At 33.7% G+C, this 23347-nt stretch overlaps 4 protein-coding genes across 13 annotated transcripts; 2 read left to right on the forward strand and 2 right to left on the reverse strand.

Annotated features, from left to right (window-relative positions):
• Positions 1-1997: 1997 nt before the first annotated feature.
• LOC107889501 (uncharacterized) lies at positions 1998-8181 on the forward strand. 7 transcript variants are annotated; one of them, XM_041076613.1, is made up of 8 exons: positions 2955-3161; positions 4228-4283; positions 4347-4536; positions 5627-5704; positions 6387-6459; positions 6883-7180; positions 7360-7414; positions 7899-8181. In XM_041076613.1, exons 3-8 carry the CDS (start codon positions 4417-4419, stop codon positions 7971-7973), a joined length of 699 nt encoding a protein of 232 aa, XP_040932547.1. In that variant the 5' UTR covers positions 2955-3161; positions 4228-4283; positions 4347-4416; the 3' UTR covers positions 7974-8181. The 7 variants fall into 7 exon arrangements, with proteins under 7 accessions (XP_040932546.1, XP_040932547.1, XP_040932548.1 ...); XM_016813947.2 differs by having other exon boundaries at positions 2957-3161; positions 6387-6516; XM_041076612.1 differs by lacking the exons at positions 2955-3161; positions 4228-4283 and adding an exon at positions 1998-2149 and having other exon boundaries at positions 6387-6516.
• A 2827-nt stretch (positions 8182-11008) lies between these two features.
• LOC107889499 (nudix hydrolase 23, chloroplastic) lies at positions 11009-15101 on the forward strand. The gene is made up of 7 exons (XM_016813945.2): positions 11009-11409; positions 12721-12852; positions 13583-13659; positions 13862-13997; positions 14092-14232; positions 14349-14407; positions 14757-15101. Exons 1-7 carry the CDS (start codon positions 11185-11187, stop codon positions 14815-14817), a joined length of 831 nt encoding a protein of 276 aa, XP_016669434.1. The 5' UTR covers positions 11009-11184; the 3' UTR covers positions 14818-15101.
• Positions 15102-16201: 1100 nt separating this feature from the next.
• LOC107889498 (riboflavin synthase) lies at positions 16202-19220 on the reverse strand. 4 transcript variants are annotated; one of them, XM_016813943.2, is made up of 2 exons: positions 18062-19075; positions 16202-16466 (listed from the first exon to the last, which is right to left on the reverse strand). In XM_016813943.2, the coding sequence occupies exons 1-2, from the start codon at positions 18923-18925 to the stop codon at positions 16437-16439; spliced, it is 894 nt and encodes a 297-aa protein (XP_016669432.1). In that variant the 5' UTR covers positions 18926-19075; the 3' UTR covers positions 16202-16436. The 4 variants fall into 4 exon arrangements, with proteins under 4 accessions (XP_016669432.1, XP_016669433.1, XP_016669430.1 ...); XM_016813944.2 differs by lacking the exon at positions 16202-16466 and adding an exon at positions 17006-17255 and having other exon boundaries at positions 18062-19220; XM_016813941.2 differs by lacking the exon at positions 16202-16466 and adding an exon at positions 17503-17808.
• A 495-nt stretch (positions 19221-19715) lies between these two features.
• LOC107890119 (probable L-type lectin-domain containing receptor kinase S.5) lies at positions 19716-22023 on the reverse strand. Its single transcript, XM_041076615.1, has one exon. The coding sequence runs from the start codon at positions 21873-21875 to the stop codon at positions 19920-19922; it is 1956 nt and encodes a 651-aa protein (XP_040932549.1). The 5' UTR covers positions 21876-22023; the 3' UTR covers positions 19716-19919.
• Positions 22024-23347: the final 1324 nt, after the last annotated feature.

A 23347-nucleotide genomic window follows, 5' to 3' on the forward strand; every position in this document is an offset into this window, starting at 1 on the left:
CAGCTCTCTCGCTCATCGTCCTTTAAAATAAATATTTTTTAAATTATTTTTTGGTTGAATGTTGAAATTTTGGGAGGGAAAAATTTATTTGTGTTTGTGTTTGAGGGAGACATTGTGATAGTTTTAAAATAAGTTTGAGTTCACAATGACAGGGTCGTGCTAGAAGACCCACACATTTCATCTATTGTGTGGGGATAGAACCATCACTGTAGAAGATGTCGCATTGCAACTCAGGCTCCCAGATCATGGTGGCTATACGATCACGGGTTGAAGTATAACTGAGGCTTCTAATTGACGGTGGTTATACGGTCACAGGTTCAAGTTAAATGTCATTGGAAAAGGATGCTTTATAAACCCCATACATACGTTTGAGATTATAATTGTAAGGGAAGATAAAGTGAGTTTCCAGTATAATCAACTTGTTCTTTTTCTCCATCTCCATTAAAGTAGTATCTTTAATCTCATTGTCAATAACCTGTGACAGATTTGGAGGCAATAAGACTTTCTAGGGGCGGAGTTATTGTGGCGGTGGAGAAAAGCTGAAACGCGACTCAATGCGACAACAATTGCTATTATCAAAGAACTTATTAATAACTGAAACTACTGTCACCCGACTCGAGTTTTAGTTTTTTCTCCATTGTGAAGGTCACTCCCCCTGAAAGTCTTCTTGGCCCCAATTCTATCACATGTTTCAGACAATGAGGTTAAAGATACTATTTTAATAGAAAAAGAATAAGTTGATTACATTGTAATGCCCTTTTTTCCCTTATGATTATGATCTCAAACTTATGTAAGGAGTTTATAAAGCATCCTTTTTCGGTGGCATGAAAGTTGAACTCGTGACTGCATAACCATCGTCAATTGGGGCCTAATTTATACTTGAACTCGTGATCGCATAACCACTATCAACTGGAAGCCTGAGTTGCAATACAACATATTCTAAGGTAATGGTTTTATCCCCCACACAACAAATGAAATATGTAAGTCTTCGAGCATCATTGCATCACTATGAATTCAAACATACCTTAAAACTATCACAATATCTCCTCCAAACACAAACACAAATAAATTTTTCTCTCCAAATTTCCAACACCCAATTCACAAAAAAAGAAGAAGAAGAAAACGCTTATTACAAGATGCATTTTCTGTTTCTCTCTCCAAAATCAGCTTATTTCCCTAAATTTGAAAAAAACAATTTAAATCCCTAATTAATTAAAAAAAACCTTTTACCTAATTAACCTATTAGATTTTAGGTTGAGTTAGATATTTAATCATTTTTATGTAATAAAAATTACATTTTGATTATTAAACTTTAAAACTTACAATATAGTTGCTAATGTTATCAGTTTATTACCTTTTGAGTTGTTAAAAGAGTGAAAAAAATAGAAAGATACAAAATATAATATTTTTTTTCATAGGTGTGTTTGGTAGAGTTGAAAAATGAAATAAAATAAAATAAAATAAAACATTTAAAATTTGCATAATTTTGAACTTTAGCAAGTTTATGTGTAAGGTATCCAACACCTGATGTTCGTATAGCTGTATCCAAAATTTCTTTTCAGGCTTCTTAACAAGAAATGATATATTTTGTTAAAGACAATCTTTCGTATAAATTACTTTTCATACACTTCTCTCTCAACTTCTCTCATCTCATCATTTCAATTTAGAATAATTAATTTTTCTGCATCAAAATGAAAAATGATCTCTCATTCTATTTTATTTCCTCTTACTTTTTTTCCTTATTGAGCAGACTCAAAATTTATTTTCTTTCTAATTTTTTCACTCCCTCCTCTCATTAAAATTATTCATTAAAAAGAAAAGTAGTCATTATTTCTCGGGCAGTAAAAAAAGGGTAAAAGTAAAAATTTATCACCCACTTAAACACCCAAAAAAGGCGAGTTTCCAATTAAGTCGGTGATGTTGTTATTGTCCCTAATCTAAAGGTGTCTTGTCCTGAGGTGGTGAGAGCTTTCCTTCAAAAAATATATGCGAAAACATATTACTGTTTGATTTTCTATTCGCTAGAGAGATGAATAAGGCAATAAAAGCAGCCATTTTCAACTCTCAAGGCAACTATAATTTCCAGAGGGCTACTTTCTTCCATTCCACTCTCGTCCTTAAACGCAAAAAACGCAATTATTGGCAATTTGTATGCTTTCTCGGACTTTTTTTAAGCATGTTTCTTCTAATGGATTTTTATTTTTTTGTTTTCTGAAATTCTGTAATCATTTTTTTTTCATTATTTATGGTGCCTTAGATTGTATAATTTAGGTTGAGAGAGCTTTTCTTAGTATACAATTTCTTAAGGTTATAATTCTCTCTTGATTAAATGTAATCTGCAATGTAAAATCAGTTGTCATTCAAGATCTGTTAGAAATATGATTTAAGTTTTTAAGGTAGAAAATTACATTTTTGCTTAAGATATTATATTTATTGAAAGAAATGGATTCCGATTTTTGAGTCCTTGTATGATGAATACTCTTTTTTGAATTATTTAATTTTGAAAGATGCATATGAAAATAAATATTTAGTTAAAGCATCCATTGTTGAGTTGATAGTAGATTGCGATAATTTTCTAAAATGATTGGAATTAGGTTTCACCTTTCTTTAAGTTATAATAAATTATAATTTGTAAGAAATAATCAATCCAAATACAATATAATAGATAAAAATTAATTAGCTTGAATTAAATAAATTAAATTCAAAATAATTATCGATTAGAATTTTCCAAAGGTTGAGTTATTCGCTTGAAACATAAAAAAATTAGATAAAAATACCAAGCCCGAAAATTAAATTTAAGAAAAACTTTAGACCCATTTTTTATTTGGATCAAGCTTTAGGCAGAAATTTATCTAACCTAAAGGTTAACCCTAAGCCCAATTTTTAATCAATTAAACCCAAGCCCAAACTAATTCTAAGCCCTAATTTATTCCAAACCTAATAGAAGTCTACTGCCAATTTCGTTTTTGCCGTCCAACATATCTCTCAAAGACTAAAGAAGCCTCATTCCGGTAATGGGTTTTCTTTAATTTCCTCAAAAATAAGCTACAACTCAACTCCCAAATCTGTCTTTTAGAGTGATTCGAATGTTTTCTACCCCGTCCCAGTCCAACTCAGATGCCCCTTGTTCATCTTCTTCTTCCGTTGCAGTTCATTTAGCTGTGAGTATTTTGTTGGGAATTGTGAATTTGATGGTTAATTGAGCACATTATAATAGAAAAAGTTGATGTGCTTTTTTTGTAACCAAACAACTAATTTAGTGTTTTAATTTTATGTAGTATGCTGCCTATGTGATTAGTATACAAATTTTTTTCAAAGTTTAGTGTATTTTAGGGTTCAAATGCGTATGTGGTGGAGTTGATTTTCTCTTCTATCGACTTTATCTGGAATTTTGATTATGGGTTTGTATTCAATTATCTGTGAAATTGTAGTTATGTGATCAACCTCCATTAAAAATTATGATATAAATTGGATTATTCTTTGTATTAGCCAAGTTGGTTTTATGATTTCATCTTTAACTCTCTCTTTTTTTTCTTTTTTTTGTTATTTTGCATTATGATGGAGGTATAAACATTAAAATTAAGCTGCCTTTTATCGCTGCTCTTTTTTACTTTCTGGATACCAATAAAAATATCTGTTTTGGATCTACTGTAATTTAGTTGTTTTATTTGTTTGAAACATTTGCTTCATAGGAATTAGTTTTCACTTTATTTTTTTATGTTGAAATGTTGTGGAGAAAGTTTGTGAGTCTCCCCTCCCTTTATTCTTGCAGTCATCATTTTCTATATTACCTGTCATTTGTCAAGCTTACTCAATGTTTGATTATTTGTCTTCTTCACCCTAAATTAGAATAACGTAGCATGATTTTTCCAGAAATGGCTCCTTTGATTTCTCAAATATTGCATGCAATACAGCTTCTAGGAAATTTATTGTACCGTATGCATTAAGCATTAGAAGAATCTTAGCCTTTAACTTTGTTTGAGGGAGCAGAATGGGATTCATATGTTACATGCTCTACTGCTCAGTATTCGTTGATTTTTTTCCATTTCCTTTTTTGCAAAGTGAAGGCGCTAGAAATTTTAGTTCTCTCTTTGGTAGTTGTATTGTTGAACCTCGAATATTTTCCTACAAGATGATTGTAAACTAAATGCTTTGATAAACTGAAAGTTGGAATCTGTATTGACATTATTCAAGATCTGATCCAAAGTCCAAATCCTTATTGTGCAGTAAAAAAACGAAAAGTAAAAGTGAAAAATTATCACCCGCTTAAACTCCTGAAAAAGGTGAGTCTTGAATTAAGCCGGTGATGCTGTTGTTGTTTCTAATCTCAAGGTGTCTTGTCGCAGGGCAGCAAGCTTTCCTTCGAGAAACCCATGCAAAAACATATGACTGTTTAATCTTCTGTCTGGTGGAGAGATGAATAGGGCAATAAAAGCAGTCATTTTCAACTCTCAAGGCAGCTGTCTTTTCCAAAGGGCTGCTTTATTCCATTCCACTCCTGTCCTTGAACACAAAAAACGCAATTACTGGCAATTTGTATGCTCTCTTTCTTTCATTTCTCTGTTAATTATTAAATTTGATATTTATAGTTTTAAGGATGTTTTCTTTGATGGGCCTTTTTGTTTAATGGAATTTTATTTTCATTCTGTTTTCATGATTTATGGTGTCTTAGATTATATAATTTGGGTAGAGAGAACTTTTCTCAATATAAAATTTTAATCGTATTGCACTCCTTGTTTTGGATAAGTTAATGGTGAAATTGGAGCCCTTTTTTCTACCTGGGGTTTTGTATAACATGTAAGTGAAGATACTTGAGTCTTGGCAGTTTCTATGATTTGTTTCAATGACTGCTGGAAACTTGGAAGGCTAAAGAATGTTTAATTTTTTTTTTTTGGAAATAGTGAAACCTGTAATTTTAGTTATACATTTAATTGAGTAGTTTTTGGTTTATGATTATTAAGTGCAAAATACTAGATATTTTCATTTGGTAAAAATGAGAAAATTTAGATCAGGTTTTGTGTAATAAAATTTCATGAGGCTATTCTGTCTTGATTAAATGTAATCTGCAGTGGAAAACTAGTGAGTAAATTTTTTAAGGAAGAAAAATACATTTTTGCCTAAGATATTATACTGGATTAAGCTATTGAAAGAAATGGATCCGTACCTCTGAATGATAAATACATTTGTTGAATTCTTTGATTTTGGTTGTTGTGTATGAAAATAAGTATTTAGTTAAAGCATCCATTGCTGAGTTGATAGCAGATTGCATTAATTTTCTAGGATGTTGGAGTCAGGTTTCACGTTTTCTTTAAGTTTTGTATTTGTAGACACACGTTTATTTTTTAAGCATTAGTCTCACCCTTTGCTAAGCAAGAACTTCTCAGATATTAATTCTGCTTGGTTTAGGGGGACTCTTGCTGATTGAGCCAATTCTCGCATTCCATTAAGAATATTTATTTTCTTTTGGTTTATTATTCCACCAATATAGACAAAGAATCCTTGTTAAATTCGTTGTTGTTGTTTGATAATCTTATCATTTAACTTTCAGTACTTCAAAAGTGTTCTTTTATTGCTTTCAACATTTTGAATGATATTCATGTTGTTCTTGTAATACTTTTGTTTGCAGGGTAAGAGGAAAAGAAGGATGCGTGCAAAACAAGAATTACTGCGCAATTTTGGTGCTTATGCAGATATCATGTTTGAGGTTTCTATTCAAATCGATTAGTTGTTTATCTAGTTTATGTAAATTGTAATAAAACCTGTATGGTCATGGAAAAGCAAACATACTCCTGTGGGTTCAAAAGTTGCATTATGGTGTGCTTCTGTTTGTATCCCTAGTCAGTCGTAGTTGTGTCATCCCATTCCTGAATGGAGCTATGCTACATTTTTGGGATTTCCATTCATGTATAAAGGTGCATCTCCTGTGGGTCTTATATAATTTGTGGGATCAGCATGCACTGTTGTTGCCTTCATTTACCTCCTCTATATATATATATATATATATCGTAGAACTGATTCTAATTTAGCCAATAATGCTTACTTTTAAATGGAACTCTAGTTAATGTAGTCAAGATCTAAACCAATGTACTTGCTGGTTAATTGTGTTTCTTTGGTGAAAATTTAGTAGTGTAATATGTTTTATCGACCTATGAGCATAATAATTCTTTTAAAATTTTAAAATTGTCATAAAATGTTCAATTCTGAATGCAAAATTTAGAAAAAAAAAAAAAATTTTAAGCTCGAGGTTGTAATAGTAATACATATTGCAGAAAGTTTTCTTTAAGCATTAGTGATCTTTGTACATTTAGCTCATTAGAATACTATTTTCTTAACTGGTATCTTTGAATCAAAGGGTTTCAACTGTTCTTTGGTCATTTTGCTTTCAGAACTGGAGAGATGAGTTTCATGAAGATGATCCATCATCAAGTAGAGGTCCGTCATGGTTCAAAAAACAACAAAGTAAGGGATCTAGAAGAGATTGGTCCGACAATAAAGGATTTTATTACAGGGGTAGAAGTAAGGATTTTAATCTCTTAAAACTTAAAATTTTCATACCTATAATTATGTTACATGACCATAAAGAATTTTTTCTACATTGAAAGGAGCCTCTAGATTGGATTTCGTACTATTTTTCCAAGGAGTGACCTTTTGAAACCCGAGTGGTTAGCTTTTACCTGGATCTACTTTAATAATCATCATTTGGTGTTGGGTGTAATACTTATTGCTCTATTTTAGGCATCTCAGTCATTCAATTACTTCAAAACAATTTATTTCCTTCTTTGATTTTGTTTATTGAAAATTATTGTAGCATATTGCATGTACTATCACATTATCCTCCTGGAGCCCATGCTAGAATCTTACTGTTTTCGAACACTTGATTAGGACCTTTTGAGTTTTGTGAAGACATTGATGATGACATAGAGAACATATTTAGGTCTGCATTTGGTGGAAGCCGGTTCTTTTATTGGTCCTTCATTAATGATGAGTACCCTCAGTGGAGGAGATCCAGATATTCGGATAACTATGAGAAATCTTGGAGGTGGAGTTCTCGATTTGATGAAGATTCAGACTCAACAGAATCTGGTAATGCTGAGAGTTCAGACCAAGATACAATTGCAGATAGGCAGGCCCTTGGACTAAGTGCATCTGGTCCTCTAACACTTGAAGATGTCAAAACTGCGTGAGTTCTTTTGTTGTGTTTCTCAAATATCCTGGTGTGTATATATATTTTTGGGTTATTTCTTTTGGGGTACATATAATAACCTTGTAAATTGTTTTTGTTGTTACAACCACCACAGTTGCTTTCCAAAAGATATTCTTTTATGTTATCTGATTATTTTTGTTCTCTTATTTTGTTAGATATCGAGCCTGCGCACTGAAATGGCATCCAGATCGTCATCATGGCTCTTCCAAGGTATACATTCCCGTTCATTAGGGTACTTTGTTGTTTGGTTCGCTTAAAATAAAGAGCATATTTTGATTGTTTTGTGTAAGATTCAGGATCATTCCTTTATTTTTTATTTTTAAAAAAATTCTGATACTTGAATATCTAAATTCTAAAGTAAGAGGTGTCATCATAATACTTCAAAGAACATTTTACAGCCGTTAACCCTCTTATTTATTTAAGCAATCTTGAACGTGGTTTTTATGGCTATTCAGTAAACGGTCTAGTTATGTTATCCAGACTTTTCGTTTGCCTTAAAGTATCCGTGCCTAACACATTAAAAATCTTTGAAAAATTGAACATGTAAGTGTTGATCACATTCAATCCCGAGTTGGGGTATCATAGCTGACTGGTAAGTAAATGTTGGTTGTCTTCAAACTGTTATGGATGGCCCTAATAGATATTAACGTTACTTTTTGTTTTAACGAACTGATAATGAATGCACAATGAACAGGCTGTTGCAGAGGAGAAATTCAAGCTTTGTAACTCAGCATATCAGTCGTTATGCGATAAGTTGGCGTTGAACTGAGAAATGTTTTGAAGCATGCGCTCTAGATGTCCTCAAGCCGATAACATTTGTCATATTTATGATAATGGGTGTTGACATTTTGTATTTTAGGTAGATCAGATAATAACAGTGGGCGGCATGAACACATCATGTATGGATTCATGTGATTTTAACACTTCAAATTTGCATTCTAATATTTAAGAAAATCACTCTCTCGCTCAGTTTCTCATCTGGGCTTCTTCTGGCTGATGGTATGATGGTGTTATAAACTAAGTACTCTCATGTTATGTATGTTTATGAATCATGTGATACGGTCAAAATAAATTTTTACAATTCAAAATATTCATATTTTAAAAGGAAAATATGTTGTGATAATTTTGGTGATATATTTTTAAAGACTTCTAATCTTAAAGTTAATTGCAGTCTTTTATTGGGTAAATTTGAAGTATGTGGATTTTTGAAAAAAATTTAGGTTTTTAAGACTATTTTTTTATATTTAGGAAAATAAGTTAATTTTGGAGAGAGAACCAAAAAACATGTGTTGTTGGAACTATTGTTTTTTGTGTTGAGTGTTGAAAATTTGGGGAGAAAGATTTATTTGTGTTTGTATTTAAGGTAAACATTGTGATAGTTTTAAGGTATATTTGAGTTCATAGTGATGTACTAGCGTTTGGAGACCTACACATTTCATCTGTCGTGTTAGGATGAAACCCTAATTTTAAGAGCCAATCGCATTGTAACTTAGGCTTCGAATTTATACGGTAACGAGTTGAATTATAATTAGGGCTCCTAGCATATGATGGTTATGCGATTACAGGTTGGAGTATAACTTGGGAGCCCAATTGACAATGGTTATGCGGTCACAGGTTCAAGTTTCATAATACAATAAGAGGATGTTTTATAAACCCCACATATAAGTTTAAGACTATAATCATAGGAGAAAATAAAGGGGTTTCAGGGGGTGAGTGACTGTTGCAGTGGAGAGAAAATTAAAACTCGAGTTAGGGCGACAACAATTGTTGTTATTAATGAGTTCTTTAATCACAGCAATCGTTGTCGCCCTGGAAGGACTTTCAGGTTTTTTCACCGTAACAATCTCTCCAAAGTCCTCTTTCCCTTAATTTTGTTACAAGTTTCGAACAATAAGGTTAAAGATATTGCTTTGAAGGAGATGAAAAAAAAGAGAATAAACTGAATATACTAGAAAACCCGTTAGTTTTTCCCTATAATTATGGTTTCAAACTTATGTATGAGGTTTATAAAGCATAATCTTCGATGGCATGAAACTTGAACTCGTGATTGCATAATCACCATTAATTAGGCTCCCGAGTTATACTCCAACCCGTGACTGCATAACCACTATCAATTGAGGGCCTTAGTTATATTTCAACTTGTGACTGTATAACCATTGTGAACTGGAGCCCGAGTTTCAATGTGATGAGCTTCTAAGGTAATGGTTCTATCCCCACATCGTAGATGAAATGTAAGGGTCTTTGAGCATCACTGCATCACTGTGAACTCAAACAAACCTTAAAACTATCAAACACAAATAAATCTTCCCATCTAGAAATTTCAAAACTCAACAAAAAAACAATTTAGGAGAGAGAATTTTATTTTGTAAAGGTCGGTGGTCGAGAAAGTTGGAGTAGGGGGAGCAAAATCCTCCTTTATATAGGCAATTGGGAAGAAAAAAAAGCACAAATAATGTGGGAGCCCATGATCGGGATTCTCAGGATAGGATGTTTGAAAATTATCCTGGGATTTCGGGGTTCAAAATTATTTTCACGAGTTAAGGTTGAAAATGTGAGGGAAGAAAATGCGCCCTATAGGAAACATTTTCAGCTAAGGTGGCAGAAGGTACTCTGAAACCGTGTTCTGTAGGACATGCTTTCTGCCTGCATGGCGCCAACTCAGCTGAAAATGCATCCTGCAAGGCGCGTTTTCAGCATCTTTTCTGCTAACTCAGCTGAAAACGCACGTGTTTTCTTCCCTCCCATTTTCAACCCTAACCTTAACATGTGAAAATTTCTCAGAATCGTAACCCTAACCCTAAACTAGAGATTCTCGAACTAGAGAATCCCGAATAAAATTCAAACATCACATCCCAAAATGTTTTTAAAAATTCTTCTATAAGACGAATTAATAAGTTTCAAATTGAATCTCATAATTAAGTTTCGTTTTAAGTCAATTAATAAAATAAAAACCCTAATTTTGGTATCAGACTCAAACCATCGATTTAACAACCTGATTTTATTAACTTGATTTTCAAGATGTGACACTTCAAATCATATAAAATAACAATACTAATTAAATTTAAATGTAAGTAATTGTTATTTAAATATATATGATTAATTATTCTCTCCCATAGTTTTCTTGAAGGACTCTGGTCTAGTTGGGGGTTGAGAGCTTTGGAGAAGTGTTTGTATTTGCGTTTTAAGGTTAAAAAGTGAGATTCTTCTGCCAAAGATTGAAGTTGGAAAGTGGTGAGAGATGGTGTTTCAGAGTGGGATTGTTTAGTTTTGCGAATATGTTTGAGAATATTTCTTTTTCACAATTAAATGTGTTTATGTAAATATATAAATAATATTATATGTGTTTATATTTAATTATACGTGTTTGATGGTTAAATTGATAGAATTTGTAAATGTAAAAGGTTAAGTTTATTGAATTATTTAGAATTAAGATCAAATAGATAAAATATATAAGTATAAAAAATTATTTGTGCTATTATACTAGTTAAAAAGGACCATATCATCACTTTCATTTACCATTTTCTAAAACGTGACATAATTGAAAATTTTTATGGTTTGATGACTAAAATAGAAATATGCTAATAATTGAGTGAATCATGATATGATTTATCTTATATATATTATAAAAATTGCGGTACATTCATAACTTTTTATGCATACTTAAAAAAAAAGTAACATTTTAAAATTTTTTTTGTTATTTTTATATTGAATTAATATTATATTGGAGCATTTATGTGGTAAAAAGTTAAGTAGGTAGAATTAAATGAATTAAAATGGAAATAGATATTAATTATCGTATTGTCTGTAAAAAAACAAGGCAGAGTCAGTGAATGAAATCATAAACATCATCGACCAACCACGGCGCCTTACATTCATAGGAGTATATATCATTTGAATTACCAAAAATATCCCTTTTCTTCAACTCTTTTCAATTTCCTCCCTCCTCTATTCCTTTTCTTTTTCATTGTTTCAACTTCCTAATGCTAAAAGCTATACAAATTCTTGGGTGTTCATCTGGGTTTATCTCTCAAAGACTAAAGAAGCCTCATTCCGGTAATGGGTTTTCTTTAATTTCCTCAAAAACAAGCTACAACTCAACTCCCAAATCTCTGTCTTTTAGAGTGATTCGGATGCTTTCATCTCCGTCCCAGTCCAACTCAGATGCCCCTTCTTCCTCTTCTTCTTCCGTTGCAGTTCATTTAGCTGTGAGTGTTTTGTTGGGAATTGTGAATTTCGTGGTTGATTGAACACATTATAAAAGAAAAATTGATGTGCTTTTTGTGTAATTAAGCAACTAATTTTGTGTTTTACTTTTATGATTAGTATAAAAAGTTATTTATTTTTAAAAAGAAGTTCAGTGTATTTTAGGGTTCAAATGCTTATGTGGTGGGTTTGGTTTTCTGTTCTATCAACTTTATCTGGAATATTGATTGTAGGCTTGCATTCAATTATCTGTGGAATTGTAGTTATGTGATCAGCCTTCATTGAAAATTATGATTTAAATTGAATGATTCTTTGTATAAGCCAAGTTGGTTTAATTTTTGTGCTATTTTGCATTATGATGGAAGTATAAACATTAAAGCTATCTTTTCTCGCTGCTCCTTTTTACTTTGTGGACACCAATAAAAATATCTGTTTTGGATCTACTGTAATTTAGTTGTTTTATTTGTTTGAAACATTTGCTTCATAGGAATTAGTTTTCACTTCATTTTTTATGTAGATATGTTGTGGAGAAAGTTTGTAAGTCCCCCCCCCCCCCTCTTATTCTTGCAGTCATCATTCTCTATATTACCTGTCATATGTCAAGCTTACTCTATGTTTGATTATTTGTCTTCTTCACCCTAAATTAGATTAACGTAGCATGGCTTTTTCCAGAAATGGCTCCTTTGATTTCTTAAATATTGCTAGCAACACAGCTTCTAGGAAATTTATAGTACCTTGTGCGGATTCTCCTAATGTCTTGTTATTTGGCAGTTGTTATGTTATAAACATGTCTGATATTCTTTTGTTTTTGGATTCCGTGTATGGTTATTTTGCTAAACATGGTTCACTTAGTTTGACTCTGATGTAGGCTTTTGATTCTGGTTTCTTTGGTATTTGTATTTATTTACTTTTTTCAGAATGTTTATCTATTAAGCATTAGAAGAATCTTAGTCTTTAACTTTGTTTGAGGGAGCAGAATGGGATTCATATGTTGCATGCTCTACTGCTCAGTATTCGTTGATTCTTTTTCTATTTCTTATATTGCAAAGTGAAGGTGGCTAGAAATTTTAACTCTCTTTTTCATAGTTGTATTGTTGAACCTCAAAATGCTGATAGTAGCCATAACTTATTTTCCTACAAGATAATTGTAAACTAAATGCTTTGATAAACTGAAAGTTGGAATCTGTGTTGACATTTTTTGTGGTTGTTTTCTTTACCTATGGTGGTAGAATATCCCAAGGGGTCAAGACTAAGAATGTGAAGGAAAATACCTAATTGTATGCCAGTGATTGAGTGTCTTTGTCATTTTACAGGGCAATGTCCGTAAGATCAAGTTCTGCCAGTGGTGTGGCGGCCCAGCAAAGCATGAAATTCCTGATGGAGAAGAGAAGATAAGAGCTATTTGCACCCTTTGTGGAAAAATTGCCTATCAAAACCCAAAAATGGTATGTTAATTCATTGCCGCAATCAAAATATTGCATGTTTCAGCCCAAGTATAGCTCAGTGTTATGGTCTTCGTCTCTCCAAGCTTTTTCACTTTGATTTATGGACACATTGCAGATATTTAATCCTCTAGAATAGGGTCTTTGAAGTTTGAAGGGAAGGTCCTAGATTTGCATGGAACAGGGTTATGTGTTACTTTAACATACATCTTTCAGAAAGCTAAAGATTTTTCCGTGCTTTGATAAGCCTTTGAAGAGAAGCCCCCTAGGTTTGCACAGCTTGGGGTTAGGGTTTCTTTTTCTTTTTTTCCTGTCTCCATATGTCATGATTGTCATTTGTCTTAGCTTTTGATCAGGATTTTAAAGTAACGTGAAGGATCATGGCATGGTTTTACTTAATCAACTACTTAAAAGTGAAATGGAATTTTTTTTAATCATCTTTAATGGTTGCTTTTGTTGCAAGTTTTTATTTATCTATTAGGAAACATGAAAAATATGGGTTTAGGGTTTCTTCAAATAGCCCACAAGCATTGGGGTGGGGGTAGGTAATGGGTTTCGTTCCTATTTTAGATGGCTAGTAGAGAAAAATGCTTTGAATAAAATGTATGCTTCCTGTATTCTGAATCATTGTTTCCTTGATAATTTGTACATTGTTGCAGGCTTTGAATTGCTTTCAATTTTCAAGAATATATTTTTATGCTTAATTTTTGTTCTAAATTGATGATACCTTTAGGTTGTGGGTTGCCTCATTGAGCATGATAGAAAGATTCTACTATGCAAGCGAAATATTGAACCATCTTTTGGTCTTTGGTATGTATTTATATGATTGGAATTTTGTTTAGGAAAGGATTGAATATTGTTTTCTTCATTTTCTGATATTTGTTTGCAAAAGAGATTAATTATGCATTTGAAGCATGGAGTATTCACACTTGCTTTTCTTGTAAAATAGCAAGTTTCTACCATCTCTGATGGCAATACAAATATTTGAGTTGATTGGGTGGCATTAACATAGGACTCTTCCTGCTGGTTACCTGGAAATTGGGGAGTCTGCTGCTGAAGGGGCAATAAGGGAAACATGGGAAGAGGCAGGTGCTGAAGTGGAAGTCATTTCCCCTTTTGCACAACTGGATATTCCCCTTATTGGACAAGTTAGAAGAAGCATCCTTAATTTACTTCTGTATCTTATGTACATTTATGGAAGATGTTTATGTATCTAACATCGCTTTGTCTTTTTTGGAGCAGACCTATGTAATCTTCTTGGCAAAGCTGAAGAAGCCCCAATTTTCACCAGGACCAGAATCATCTGAGTGCTGTCTCTTTGAATTGGACGACATTCCCTTTGATTCTTTGGCATTTTCTTCCATTTTTGTTACTTTGAATTTGGTATGAGCTTTTTCTTTTTTTTTTCTTTCCATAAATGTAAATATGCTTAAAATTTATCTAAAAATTCTCATCAGACATAAATTTTCATAAACTGTATTATCTCTCTGTTGCTGCAGTACATCGAAGATGTTAAATCTGGGAAAGTAAAGTTTCACTATGGCACCATTAACAAAAGGTAATTCAATTTTTTATTTCTTAAACTGCCACGATTGTGAAGCTCATTGAGGGAAGAGAAATTTAGTTTCTGAACTTTCATTTATCATCTTAAATGCATAAACGGCGAAGTAGGGAGAAAAACCTGTTTCCCGATGTTTGTTGAAAAATGCTGTTTTAAGTTTTCCGGTTTCATTGTCTCTTTCCCCAACTATTCGGGGGTTCCTTTGTAGTTTTGTTGTTTTGCAGTATGATCTGAATGAATGTGAAACTTGCACTTTAGCTTGTTCCTTATTTACTAGTTGTTTTACTATCAATCTTAGTGAAGCTCTCTCTTATTATCATGTCCTGGTTCTGATGTTTGGTGGCAGGCTTGGGACTGGCCCGTCAGATATCCGTGCCTTTACCCTCGACTATCACTTGCAGGTTTGAGATGCGGTTGCGACATCTTGTGAAGTGAATAATAGTGGGGGTAAGGCTAATATGCTGAATTGTTGGGAGTGAAATCCTTTTACCGTTTCTTTGGCTCTGAGAAATTGGGTTTAGTCTGGTGCTGTATCTTCCATTGATATTTGAGTTTTCCAAGTAATATCCCTACAATGTTGATCTGGATTATCGGTGTTATGAGTTGCCTTTCATGTACTCAAATTTCTGTGTTCTTCATCTCTTATCGCGCTCCTATTCTAATGAAGTTCCTATTTGTTAGTTAACAACCAGATTCTCAGGGTAAATGTTTTATTGAAATTTCCTGCATTGGTAAACATATCTTAGAATATTGATTTTTTCCCCTTCTGAATTTATTGTTCTGCTTTCTGGGATTGAATGCACAATTTTTCGGTGTTGAGATAGAGTTGAGCACCAAGATGAACTGTGGGTGAGATAAAGGTTTTATGAGGTATAAAGCTAAAAGTTGGGAAAAGATATATTTTGGTCCTGAAATAGGTTTCATGGACTTGCTTCTGCAACATGTTTATTGAGTCTAAGGAGTTGCTTAGGTATGATGTTGGATTTTGATCTCCGAATACAGTGAAAATAATATCAAGAAAAAGTCATATTTTTCTAAAATTTTTAAAAAAACATTATGATTTATTTGACCCACCAGCTTTACAAATAAAGTTATGTTAGTCCTTGAAATTTTATTATTTTTCAAATTGTCGCAAAATAGATAAAGTAACTAATGTTAGCTAACTTTGATGACGTGAAATTTACCTGATAGTCTACATATGTTCCATTAATAATTAATTAATTTTTTAAAAATTAAAAAAAGATATTTTTTATACTTTTTAATTTTTAATAGCTTTTAAAATTTAAATACGTTTACTTTATCTTTGGCATGGCATTTACATGTATGCCACATTAACAAAAAATTAAATAGGGAACTAAAATGATTTTTTTTAAAACTAAATAAATCATTATGCCTTTTAAAAGAAACTTAAATGCTCCAAATTGGTTTATAATTATATATTGATATCAATTAACTTGAATTCTACTATTAGGGTCCCTTTGAATGAGCAGTGTGTGTTCTTGTAATTAGTTTTAAAATAATAGTGACGGTGAAATTAAATACTGTAACATAACACAAAAAGAAAACTAAATGCACTGCACTCGAGGTAAATGTCTATCCAAAAAGACCCTTAGTCATTGTACTATGTTTAAGTTTTGAATTTGAATTTTATATTTTTATTTTAATTTGATCATTTTCAGCTCTTATACTTATTTTAATTTTGAAATTTTATCTTCAACCTAAATGGTATAAGCTTTAAATCGATTTAAGTTAAATTTTATTATTTTTAAAAATCTTATACAATAAACATGATAATAATATTATGTTAATTTGTTATTTTCATATAATATTAAAAAAATCACATAACTTTAGTAAATAAATTTACTGAATATCATTTAGGTAAATTACACAAATAAGTACTCAACTATAAAAAAAATCATTTTAGCATGACATTTTTTCAATCAGCAATTAAAACGCTTTATTGACAATGCACAATGGTTTCTTCAACTTGCACCTTGATATTCCAGGGGATTGGATCATCCATTCATCAACACCTTGCACTTTGTTTGAAGGTTTGCTGTTGAAGAAACCACATTTTAGTGGCGGCTTGAAAATGCCATGTCAGATTTCCGTTAAAATGAACAAACCATATAATGTGAATGTCTAAATTGAAAACTTGCATTTTAATGGCTGCTTGAAAATGCCATGTCAAATTTCCGTTAAAATTTTTAACCAGAATGATCAAAATGAACAAACTATGTAATGCGAGTGTCTAAGTTGAAAACCTTTTATTTGGGGTGCCTAAAAAGAGAACTTTTTATAATTGAGTGACTATATGTGTATTAACCCAAAAATTAAATAAGATCAAATAGAAAAACAAAGATTAAATCTACAACTTATACATGCTATGCGACTAATAGTAAAATTTGATTTAATGGATTTGACTACTATAATTTGGATTAGGGTGGAAATTTTAAAATATAAAAAAGTATAGGTATTAAAATTCACCTAAATCCATAACTTATTATTATTGAGTATAACATTATGTTCAATTGCCTACCAAAGAGGAGAAGATATGAAAATATGAAGAGGAAAAAGTAAGTAAAGCACTGCACAAACACAAACACAGATATCTTATTGAAAAAGAACACAGATAGGACAATGTCTCAAAATATCAGAACTGATATAAATAAACAAAGGTGAATGGTGAAGTCTATAGCTGAAGCCCCCCAAAGTGAGCTTGGCTGAATGGTTATTGAAGAAGGTTAAATGCTGTGCAAAGAGAAACCACCCTTTCCTTGAAATGAAACCATCCATCCTCTTCACTACCTTCTGGAATTAAAACTTGTTTTATTTTTCATCAATTCTGTCAAAAAAGGCAATCCATCCAACAAAGTTCATTTTTTTTTTAAATCGTCACACCAACAAATTTGACACAAGAATTTTAACAGTGTTAACAGCTGAACTTGAATTTTTAAATCCAAAAAATAAAATGACTATATTTCTCAAAATAAAAGGGACTAAATTTCAAATGTACGTAGAGTATAGGGATTTGTAGCATATTTTAACCAATTTATTAAGAGAGAGGGAGTAAATGGTTATGAACTTAACCGTTACAATAAAAGTAATTTTGATATTTCCAACCAAAAAAGCCTAAGGCAACCTATATAACCCAAAATCGAGAACGGGTACTAGATTCGGGTATATGTCCGACATGAGTATGCTTCATTTCTTCTAAATACATATATTTGAAAGATCATAACTTGAATATGTATTGAACACTAATATCCGACACAAATACTTTGAGAAATATGAAGAGGAACACATCACTGGAGAAAGATGACAAGCAGAAGAGGAAGCACTGGCAATTCACATATATGATGATGTGTTGTAAGATTTTGGCAACTGATTGACAATGCCTGTCTAATACAGACAATCATCAGGTTTTAGAACAACTACCAAATTAGACCCCATCAGTCAGTCAAGCCATCCCCAATAATGCCTCAAGAATCAGACATTGGCTAACACATACATCATTATTCCTTGAGACACACACATTTTGCTACAACATTCCAATCATTAAATCAACCTGATTCTCACTTATGCAAATTATAAGTAGCTACCGGACTCAACAACTAGTGTAAAAACAACATAACTGAAGCATGAACTAACCTTGTTATGAGTTTCTGGAAATCGTGAGTCTTTAATGGAATCAACAAAACCACTCCTGAGAAGTCTCTCAACATACTTGCCGAGGATATCCACCTCCAAATTCACCTTTTGCCCAATTTCCTTCAAAGGAATCACCACTTTCTGCTGTGTATAAGCTACAAGCATGAAATTAAAGCAAAGTTCCTCTTCAAACACATCCACCACAGTCAAACTAGTCCCATCTATAGCTATGAATCCTTTTGGCACTACATATTTCATTAAGTTTTTATCCGTCTTAACCTTGATCCACAATGAATCCCCTTCCACTTGTTTCCCCACTATCTCCCCTGTGCCATCCACGTGTCCTTGCACGAAATGGCCTCCCATCCGGCCTGTTGGCTGGATAGCCCGCTCCAAATTCACCAATGACCCGGGTTCCAGTTCACTCAATGAAGTTTTCCTTAGGGTTTCAGGGGCCAGCCCAACCGTGAATTCTCCCAAATAGGTGTCGAAATCCGTCACCGTTAGGCAAGTTCCATTAACCGCAATGCTGTCACCGAGGTGGACATCCTCTATAACAGTTTTGGCGTGTATTTTGAGATCGAATCCGCCGTGATCGGCCATACCCAGTTGCTTGATTTCACCCATTTCTTCGACGATACCGGTAAAGAGGGAGCGGATGGTGGGGGTACGGAAATTTTGGGTTTTTGGTCTGAGCTTGGATGGTTGAGGGAAAAGGGAAAGGGAAGAGGGTTTGAAAATGGGGTTGAATTTGAGGTGGGTTTTGGATAAAGGAGACTTTAGGAGGTTGAAGATACTTGGGATTTTAGATTGAGAGGTATGGGGGATTATGCAAAGCGAATGCAGAGATGAGGAGAGCACCATCCTTTCTCTTCTCTGTTTGTTTCTCGAGAAACAGGAAACAGCAAAGGTTGAAGTTCACTGTGTCTGAATTCCAATCCGGTCAAACCCTTAAGCCGCTGTTGCTGTTGGAGTCTCTTTCTTTCTTCCTCTTGTTATTTTAAATATTTATATGTAAATTATGAAAAACAAATCTTTAATTTATAACAAGACATAATCTCAAGTTTATTACTCAATAATTATATTTTTTTTATCATGAAAAATATAAATGAGTACAGCTCAAATGCGGAAAAAATATGAGTGATTTCCAATAAATGAAGTTTGGAAGATGAACAAAATTTCGTGAAATTACACAAATATCTATTTTCTATAAATATTTTAATTCTCAATTCTAGATGCAATTCACAAATCAGAAGTCAATGCCAAAACCTGCCAAGAACATCCAATCCCACATATCGTATCAATGGTGGCAAACATTTTCAAGTAAGGAAGCTTACAAATTATGGGTCAAATTTTTGGATTAAGATGAAAATAAATTAATTCGTAATTATAGATTCCATTGGTTTTTTTTTATTCATTTCTTGTCGTTTACCTTTGCTAATTAGTGATTTGCTGCTCATTGGCATTATAAAATAGTCGATGGCGTAAGTTTCTTTGGTTAGGTTTTAGTGTTTGGTCAGCCATATGTCACAGATGTTGACATTTTTAAACTATAGCAGAGCGAAGCCAGAAAATTTTACTAAGGAAATTAAATTGTAATTTTATTAATAATAATTTATATTTTATAATTTTTAAAGAATTAAATTAATTTTTTATTATTTTTAAGAGGAAAATAATTTCACCTGAAACTATTTACAAGCACTGCAATTTACTTTTAATTCACTATCACTTTTAAGTTGATATTCAACACATTTAAAATTCCAACAAACAAAAGAGAACTAAATCCTAAGAGAGTGAAAGAGTAAAAAGGGCAGCATGAATGAATCATTGATGGAGATTGGGCTTGACTGATATGATTTCATCTACCACTAAGATCCGTAAACGGAGTGAGTTGACTTCCTGTAAGTGAATCATCCATGTGGTTGAAGGATGGGGGCATGGCTGGCCACACAAATGAAGGTCGCTCTTGGGGTACCTGGGGTGGATCCACTTCACCTGAAAGTACCTGCAACACAGTCCTCATTGAAGGCCTATAGTGTGGGTTGGGATGGCAGCAACCCAAGCCTAGAACAAGCACACACTCCACTTCTTTTTCATCAAAGTCTCCATCCATCCTGGAATCAGCAGCGCCACTGATGCTTCCTTTCCTATAGTAATCCCATACCCAATTCACAATACTATTGTTGTAGTTGTTTAGCTCACTTTGATTTCCGGGCTTTCTCCCACAAACAACTTCCATCACAAGAACCCCAAAGGAATAAACATCGGTTTCCACCGTGGCTCTGCTTATAAGAAAGGTTTCTGGGGCCATATAACCTGGCGTGCCAGCGATCTCGATGGTCGAATGGTGCGTTTTTTCTTTTTCTTGGATGGTTCTGGCCAGTCCGAAATCTCCGAGCTTGGCGTTGAACTCGGAATCCAGCATGATGTTGCTAGATTTGATGTCTCGGTGGAGCACCCTTTTTTGACAACCGTTGTGAAGGTAATCTAGTGCTTGAGCCACCCCTTGGATTATCAATAGCCTTTGGTCCCAGTTGAGTGTGGATTCCTCCTGCAGGGTTGGTTTATCATCGCAGAAGATGAACTTATCGAGGCTTCCATGGGGCATGTATTCGTACACAAGGAGAAATTCCCGCTTTTCGTAGCACCATCCTATTAACTTGACGAGATTTTTGTGATTGAGGTGGCCGATTGTAGTGACTTCCGCAATGAATTCTTGCTTGCCTTGGTGTGATTTCTTGGACACTCTTTTGACAGCCACGTCGTTGTTTCTCCAGGTTCCCTTGTAAACAGTTCCAAATCCACCTTTCCCAAGCTTGTTCTTCGGGCTAAAATTCCCAGTCGCTTGCTTCAATTCCTTTAACCCAAACCTCCTTGGACCCAAATTGGAACGTTTAATCTCATCTTCTATGTTCCCTTGAAGTCGACCACCCTGACCCTCCAAATCCTCCTCTTTGTATACCCTCCTCAACCACAAGTACATGGCAACTCCAACTAATATACCCACACTTGCCACCGGAACCATGATCCAAACCCACCGTAGATTGCGATCTCCTCCTATATCAGTACCTGAAAACGCCCACGATTTCACACAGTTGAGCTCAGTTTCATTGCTTGTTGAACCAGAGAATCCCATGAAAACCTTCTCCGGAAGATAAGTAGAGAGATCAAGAGACTGAGAAAGCACAAGCGTCTGGTTGTCCCCAATGAAAACTGACAACTTTTGGCCGTCATAACGAAGTTGCACCCTTAAATCCTCACCTCCCGAAATGTTAACACCGTAGTTGCTTAAAGAAACTTGCTTGGTTGACTGGATGCTGTTTATGTTTAACCCAATATGGTTGCCATCCATATCTTGGTCGTCGCTCTTCCTGGTGTCAAATTCCACCGCCACCACACTGGCCTGAGAAGAACCATTTGTATTGGCATTTACCATCCCCAACCACTGTCCTTGGCTGTTGTCCGGTAGGCTGGAGTTTCCGGTTATTAAAAAGGCAACGCCTTCGCCACCAGGAGAGGTTTGGTTGCGGATATTGAGGACGAAACTTGTATTGAAAGAAGCAATGGTGGTGTGGTTGCCTTTCCAAAGCCTAAATGGTTTCTTATACAGAGCTCGTCCAGACAAATTTTGCATGGAACCTCCATTAACATCAGGAGTAACTTGGATAGCTCCAAGAACTATGTAAGAATTCCTACTCAAGGTAAGCTGGCTTTCATCTTCTTTCTGGAAAGTTGAAAAATTGAACTGAAAACAGGTTACTTGAACAAGAAAAACTGCTGGGATTAAAAAGTAGGCTAAAAGGGTAGAGCCCATGCTAGCTGCTAGCTACTGAAATTAACACCAGGTAGGTTTCTGGTTTATATGATGAAAAACATACAACTGGAGATGGAGGCATAAGTATGAAATTCAGCGGGGATGGAGGTGATTTTATAAGGGAAAAAAAGAAATGTAGAAAAATTACAATTTTGGTCAACCCCATATGAGTTGTACAATCTGAAAGTTCTTAGTATTTTTGAGGATGGAGACTTGGAGTGTGAAATAAGTAATTGTTGAATAAAATGTTTAGAATTAGTTGTAATTTGTATATATTATTAAGTTCTTACAACATTCTGTTTTCCATGTTTATTTTAATTTTATAATGAATTTAAACTATTTTTAGAATAGATGAAAAATGTATTAGTATATAAATTAATTTTTAAAAACATTTTATTATCGGGTAATATGAATTTTATGTAGTATATTATTATTATTAGGATTTATGATGAGTTTCAAAAGTATTGGAAGAGTTTGGAGGGAGATAATCGGGCAAATTACCAATAAAAGTCTTGTTTTTTTTAAATTTATCGAAATGGGCGAGGTCAGAAATTATTAATCGGAATGGGCCAATTTTTACAAAACGCGTCCACGTCAGCGCGTTGTCAGGGGAAAAAGCAGGAAAACGCTTCCTCATTGAAGCGTTTTGCTTACGTGGACAGAAAACGCTTCCTTGAGGGCGCGCTTTCTGTCCATGTAGGCAAAGCGCTTCCTTGAGGAAGCGTTTTCCCCGTGTTTGAACAGTAGCAACGACTACTTTTTTGACCATTGGCAACCCCCCCAACGGTCCAAAAAAAAAAACTATAAAACCCCCCACCCCTTTCATTTTTTCACACTTAAATCCTTTCAATCTTCAATCTTTCAATATTCTCTCAAATTCCTCTCAAATCTCTCAAATTTCTCTTAAATTCCTCTCAAAAACTCTCATTAATTTTTTTCAAAAAAGCTCTAATTATATTTTTTCTAGATTTATTTTTTAAAATAAAAAAAATTGATCGTGTTAGCAGTGGCCGGAGAATTAATTCGCTTCGATGATAAACACATATCCGTTGAACAAATGCAAATGGTAAGTGTAAAATTTAATATTTAAATATTATTTAAGATTTCTGTCATTTATGCAAATTTAAATAATTTTTATTTTATTATTTATTATAAAAGTCTGTAGATCGGATATTGCAATGCTATATCCGTAACATGATTGGTCCTCCATCACCGTTGATAGAGGATTACCTACGGGAAGCTGGTTTTTGGCACGTGACGATGATAGGCCGGGGGTGCAAGTTGGACCCGAAACTTATTAGTGCGTTGATAGAAAGGTGGAGACCCGAGACGCACACATTTCATCTTCCATGTGGAGAGTGCACTATCACTTTGGAAGACGTGCATTTGCAATTAGGATTGCCGGTGGACGGGTTCGTTCATTCTGCTGATTGGGGAGCGGTATGCTACGAGCTTTTGGGTGCTATTCCAGA

The sequence above is a fragment of the Gossypium hirsutum genome, chromosome A09 (assembly GCF_007990345.1).
Source record: "Gossypium hirsutum isolate 1008001.06 chromosome A09, Gossypium_hirsutum_v2.1, whole genome shotgun sequence".
In the NCBI taxonomy this organism is placed as follows: Eukaryota; Viridiplantae; Streptophyta; class Magnoliopsida; order Malvales; family Malvaceae; genus Gossypium; species Gossypium hirsutum.